General features: G+C 29.9%; 1 protein-coding gene across 1 annotated transcript; it reads left to right on the top strand.

The window, feature by feature from the left end:
• Window positions 1-851: 851 nt before the first annotated feature.
• Window positions 852-6,193, top strand: LOC108811264 (putative glycerol-3-phosphate transporter 5). Its single transcript, XM_018583309.2, has 5 exons — window positions 852-862; window positions 1,153-1,450; window positions 3,414-3,736; window positions 3,852-4,033; window positions 5,545-6,193. Exons 1-5 carry the CDS (start codon window positions 852-854, stop codon window positions 6,141-6,143), a joined length of 1,413 nt encoding a protein of 470 aa, XP_018438811.1. The 3' UTR covers window positions 6,144-6,193.
• Window positions 6,194-6,548: the final 355 nt, after the last annotated feature.

Genomic DNA, 6,548 nt, shown 5'->3' with positions numbered 1-6,548 from the left:
TTATTTTACTATATATTTTCAGATATATTTTTAATTTAGTTTTTAAAAATTTTAATTGTATATTAACTACTTTTTATTTTTCATATATTTTATATTTACTTATTATTTATTATTATACATTTTAGATATATATTTAATGTAATATTTTTTTTTTTTATTGTATTTACTTATTATTTACTTTTTATTTATTTTTCCTTTTTAGCATTAATGCCACGTAGTATCTTTTTGAAGAAATTTATGTCTGGACACTCTCTGGAGTCTTAAAATGCTACTTTTATTAGTATATATATTTCGAGTTTCGATTTAAGCCGACCCGCAATGGCAAAAAGAACTTCTATCTGTAAATGTGATTTTATTTAAAGCAAAAAACAATTAATGAACTAAGATTTCGTATGCCATTTGTCAGCTGATTTGGGGAAAAAAAAGAGGTGCCATTTATCAGCTGATTGGGGGGAAAAAAAACTGAGATTTCGTGTGCCAGCTGATTTTTTAAAGTCAACATTCAAATCTTACTTAGATATTTTCCCTCTAATTTTTGTATTTGTCTATTTATGATTGCAGTTCATGACATAAAGATAAGTACTACTAAGCAATCATAATTGCTATTTATTTGTTTTCCAATCTTTTTCTTTCGTTTAGATTATTAGTATTATTATTATTTGCTTCCATTGGTATAGGCTATTATTAATATAAAAAAATCCAACTGTATATAATGCGATCCCCCTCTTAAAACTATTCCAATGTCAGTTACTTGGAAATTATCGATTTCTTACAAAAGAAAAAAAAAACACCTCCAGTCCAGCGAGAAGTAGTCTTCGTTTCTATGCACCAGTCGTTTTCATACTAAAACCATGAAAATGAAGTAAGCATACTAAACAACATCCTCTTTTTTTTTCTTTTTTTTTTTGAAACCAATATATTCTTTTTTTGAAACCAATAACATCCTCTTCATATTCATATTCTTCGATTATTAAAAGTATACTCACTTTACTAGTGTTTGCATTATTCTTTTCAATTAATATTATTATTTTGTCAACTTAGACTCAAAACTAAAAGTGTCAAGAAATAACCCACATGCTTCTTATTTCTTCATAGTTTTCTTACAATATGTAACAATATTGTTATTTTATGTGTGTGGTCGAATGATCATAGAACAGGGACCATCTATGGGATCTCGATTTCTATTATTATCGTCAACTTAGCGACAATTATGCAACGTGCAGACGAAAAACTCATTCCTTCAACTGCTAAAGAACTAAAGGAAGCATTCCATGCAAATCTTTCTGATATTGGATTCCTTTCGTTTATTAGAAATATATTTCAAGGATTCGCTTCGCCTTTAGCCGGTTTACTTGCCATCAGTTATGACCGTCCTGCGGTTTTTGCAGTCGGTAGTTTCTGTTGGGTCTTATCAACAGTTGGAATTGGAGTCAGCCGCTACTTCATTCAGGTTTAGCTTTTTCCCTATTACAGTCTAAGCTTTTGCACCGAAGTTAAGATTAATTTCACAAAAAGTAAAATGTAGTACTGTATGTTTTACATTTAATTAACTAAATATAACTAAATATCGGGAAAAGATCTAGACACCGCGTGTATAGATTTTAAAAATCCCAAGAGAATAATGTATATGGCCTTTAACTTTCATAGCATATCAGGAAACGGAAAAACAAATAACAAAGTAAAGACAAAAGCATTTGGCCGTTTTTGGTCAAAAAATATAGACAAAAGATTGTCCGTAACATTTTTTATCTTAAACACAAGAATGTCTTTAGCTAAAATAAATTTATAGAGTAAAGAACATAACTTTGTAATGAAACATAAAACAAAAAGAAGAATTAAACATTTTACAGAAGTGAATATATTGTGTCAACATTTTTATCTTTCAGCAACTAAGTACTTATTGGCTTATCTAATTAGAAATTTACTTTATGAGTATACCACTATTTCTTAAATATATTATGGAAATTTTAAACGACATTTCCTATGCAAAGATTTAAAAATGTAAACTAAGGTCGAATGATACAGTGGATTAGAAATATGCTAAGCATTATAGGCTCGAACCTACCAAACTCAGATTTATCTGTTTGTCTGTTTTGACAATACGGATATCTAATTTCCATTCTGAACAATCAAGTTGAGTTTATCTGGCATTAGTAGACAAATCTTAGTGAATTAGTTGGTTGGATTCGGTCCGCCGGATATCCCTACACCTAAAATATAAAACAAAAATTAAGAAAAAATTATCTAAGCAATAAAGAAATATATAAGAAATAGTAAATATCTTTTTATTTAAAGAACTTTAAATGACTATGATATTTTCTAGCGACACGTGTTCTCTTATAAATTACTTAATTATTTTCTCAATAAAATTATCAAATTACGTTAAAATTTGCGATTATCCATTTGAGCCTCTCAACGAGTGGATATGATCCAAATTTGCCATCTAATGGGATAAGAGAAAACCAAAATAATAAAAGTTGGAAGAAGAAATTAGAAGGGTTTTTAAAAAGAACTTGAAAGATATCCTTGAAAACCTGTGAGCACAGTAGGGATGGGCATTCGGATATCTGTTCGGGTTCGGATCGGGTATTTCGGATTTTCGGGTATTTCGGTATAGTAGTATAAAATCCGTTCGGGTATTTCTATACTTCGGGTCGGGTTCGGGTATTTTTAATTCGGGTTCGGTTATTTCGGATCGGGTTTTCGGATATTTAGATTTTGCGAAAAAAATTAACTTCTTCATTTCTCAAGTTTTTTTCTATTTAAGAATATAATTTTTATTTAGCTGATATTTTATTTTTAATACATTGAATGATTTGAGGATAAAATCTTAAAAATAAAAGATACTAATTTGATTATTGTTTTAAAATTTTAACTGTAGTTTTTTTTAATGCATGAAACAAAAATTTAGACATGCATTTTAAACATTTTAAGTGAGTAAAAATCACTTTTCTTGCAATTTTATGTATATTATCTAATTTTGAACCATGTGTATAATTAATATAAATATTTTGAATAAAATTAGAGAAGTAAACTATGAATATATGGTTAATGGTACATAAGTTCGGTTATCTTCGGATATCTATTCGGGTTCGGATATTATCCGTTCGAGTTCGGATATCCGATCTCTCATAATTTAATACCCGTTCGAGTATCTTGCTACTTCGGTTCGGATTTCGGTTCAGATTTTCCGGGTCGGGTTCGGGTGCCACTTCGGGTATTGGGTAAAGTGCCCACCCCTAGAGCACAGGCCTATGTTTCTGATTGACTAGTTTTGAGAGAAGAATTAAAGTTTAAAAAGAAAACTAAGATATTATTATTAAAAAAATTAGCACTATACGGCTAAGGGGCTGTAACTGTTGGGCCAAAAAAATTATAATAGCTAAATGGTTATATACTGATTATTGGATAAGGTTGCCTTTGGCGCAGCAGTGAATGGGATTGGACATGCAATTGTCTATCCGGTGCTTCAGTCGATAATTGCGGATAGCTTTAAAGATAGTGCAAGAGGTTTTGGTTTTGGTTTATGGAATCTTATTGGTACGGTTGGAGGCATAATTGGAACCGTCGTGCCAACGATCATGGCTGGTCATGTTATATCTGGAATCTCTGGCTGGCGCTGCGCCTATCTATTGAGTGCAACATTAAGTACAGTGATTGGGTTTCTTGTTTTCTTCTTTGTCACTGACCCCATGAAGAAGAAAATTAGTAGCTCAATAAATTCCGATCAAGAACGGTATCCTAAATCTTAAACCTTTACATTTTCTTATTGTAACACCAACATGAAGAAAAAAGTTATTTATTTTTCTTGTATTTTCTTCACTCTTGAGTTATTTGTATGGTTTTTGTAGAGATGAAAACAATGCTGCTGTTGCAACAAAGGAGAGTTCGAACTCGGTTTGGATGGAATCATGGGTGGCCATTAAGGATGTAACCAAATTACGAACATTTCAGATCATTGTATTGCAGGGAATCATAGGCTCGGTGCCATGGAATGCAATGGTTTTCTGGACAATGTGGTTCGAACTCATTGGTATATCCCTGATTCCTTCTTATATTTTTCACCCAAAACCCAAACAACCAAAACATATGTATTTCACCTAAATTGTTCACAAATATACATATACATATGTACCAGAATGATGTTCTTTAAATACTTAACCGCTTAAGGTCTAACAAACTCAAATATTTTAGTATTGCTAAAACTTATAAACCAATTATTTATTTTAAAACATATTATTATATTGTAGTATTACCTAGTTTTTAGAATTAAATCGTGTAATTTAATAGCAATAAATTAAAGATCTATTAAATATTTTGATAAAGTGGAAAATCAAATCTATATATTCAATTCTGGAAATTAATTATGTTTCTCCCTCTGTTGTAATAAATAAGGTTTTAAGTTTGTACACATATATTAAGAAAATATTTTATTTGAACATTTTTAAACAAAAACATTATTAACTATATACCTAATTATAATTCAAGCAATAAAAACAGATCTCATAATGTAAAGAATCATATAGTATAAAACGTTAATAAATTTCACATTGAAAACGTTTTTAATTGGTAAAAAAACTCTAAAAGTCATCTATTAAAAAACATAGAAAGTATCTTTTATAGAAGATATAACAATGTTATGTGACCAGTCAAAGAGATTTGTGTTTAACCTAAGTGAATAAGAAGATTGTTTTTTGCAATATTTATATAAGAGATAAGTTTATATTGATAACTAAATTTTATTTTACTTGTATATTTTTCTGTTTTTTTTTTCAATAAACCAAAAAAAATTGATTTGCACCAAAAGAAATATTAGCCGAGGTCTCTGAAACCCGGAAATAAATAAACAGAAAACCAAACAACTCATGCACTCAGAGCACTATTTTCTAACTATATTTTATACTAAAATATAATAACTATATTATATAATAACTTTTGGTCCATTGATGTCATTCTATAAAAAAGTTACTATATTATAGAGAATACAGATCCTCCTACGTTTTTACTCTATTTTTGGAGTAAAAACATTTCCAACCCACTATATTTTTTATCATAAAATAAAGTTTGGAATAAAAATATTTTAATTGTACTATATTTTCCTTGTATAATAGAGTAAAATGAATTTACTCTATATAGAGTAATTCATATATTTATTGTTCATCATTCTGTTTTTCATCATTTTGTTTTTCATTGTAAAATAGAGTATCATTGGAATAAAACTTAACTCTATTACAAAATTATTTTATTTTAAAGTTAATAATAAAGTATATTATTGGCGATGATCATAAAACACTATTTTCCTTTATTTTAATATTAAAATAGAATAACTCTATTATAGAATAATTTTACTCCAGTAGTGTCATTTTATATTAGAATTATAATGGAATTAATCTATTTTACTGTAAAATACAGAGAGAAAATAGTGTTCCATTAGAGATGTTCTCATGAATAAACAAAAAGTTCATCCTTGTTCTACACCATTATAAATACCCTTATCGTAATCAAACAACCAAAAAAAGTTTTCTCAAAATGTTTTTTTTTCAGGTTTTGATCATAATCAAGCAGCGCTTCTGAACGGAATATTCACCACGGGACAAGCAATAGGATCATTAATAGGAGGAGTTATTGCAGACAAAATGTCTCGTGTGTTTCCAAACTCAGGCAGATTGTTTTGTGCACAATTCAGCGTTTTCATGGGAGCTGTATTCTCCGTTATTCTTCTAAGAATAATCCCACAGTCCACCAACAGTTACTACATCTTCTTGGTCACTCTTTTCTTAATGGGTCTCACCATAACTTGGTGTGGACCGGCCATTAACTCTCCAATCTTAGCTGAGATTGTTCCTCCTACACATCGAACCATGGTCTATTCATTTGATCGTGCAATCGAAGTGTCTTTTTCATCATTTGGTGCGCCTTTGGTTGGGATTATGTCGGAGAAACTTTTCGGGTTTGACACAAAAGGACTCGACAATATTAAAGACTCTGGCCGTGAAGCCGAGGCATTGTCCAAAGGGATCATGTGGATGATGGCTGCTCCATTTGGACTGTGTTGTCTTTGCTACACACCGTTACATTTTATCTTCCGGAAAGATAGGAAAGTTGATATTACTCGGATTTCAACGGACGTAGAGATGGCATGAGAGCTTCTATGTTTTTAGTCGCAATTGTTCTTTGGTAAGCTTGTATCACCAGTATTAATAAAAGAGTTGTTGATTTCACATGACATGAATAGCTTTTTGATATGAAAATCTATTCATATCCTCTATATACTCAAGCACAAGTCACTTGTACAATCAAAATTTGACATATGTCATTTTATTCTTTTAAAAAATAATATCAAAAATAAATCTTTCGATTTTTAATTTTCTGAAACTGTAAAATTCTAAATTCCTAAATTTTCTCAGTCAACAACAATTAAAGTTCATATTTTTTTTTGGTAAGATAACTTCCAGGCCACGTCTCCGTTTCAAATGGTTTCAACTCTCAAAGTAACTTGAGGTAACTAATTTCATTCTGCCTCTCCCTGCTCTTTTCCATCGTTTCTT

Source organism: Raphanus sativus, chromosome 6 (genome assembly GCF_000801105.2).
Source record: "Raphanus sativus cultivar WK10039 chromosome 6, ASM80110v3, whole genome shotgun sequence".
NCBI lineage: Eukaryota > Viridiplantae > Streptophyta > Magnoliopsida > Brassicales > Brassicaceae > Raphanus > Raphanus sativus.
Note: the sequence above shows the minus strand (reverse complement) of the source record. Positions and strands in the feature narration are given on the sequence as shown.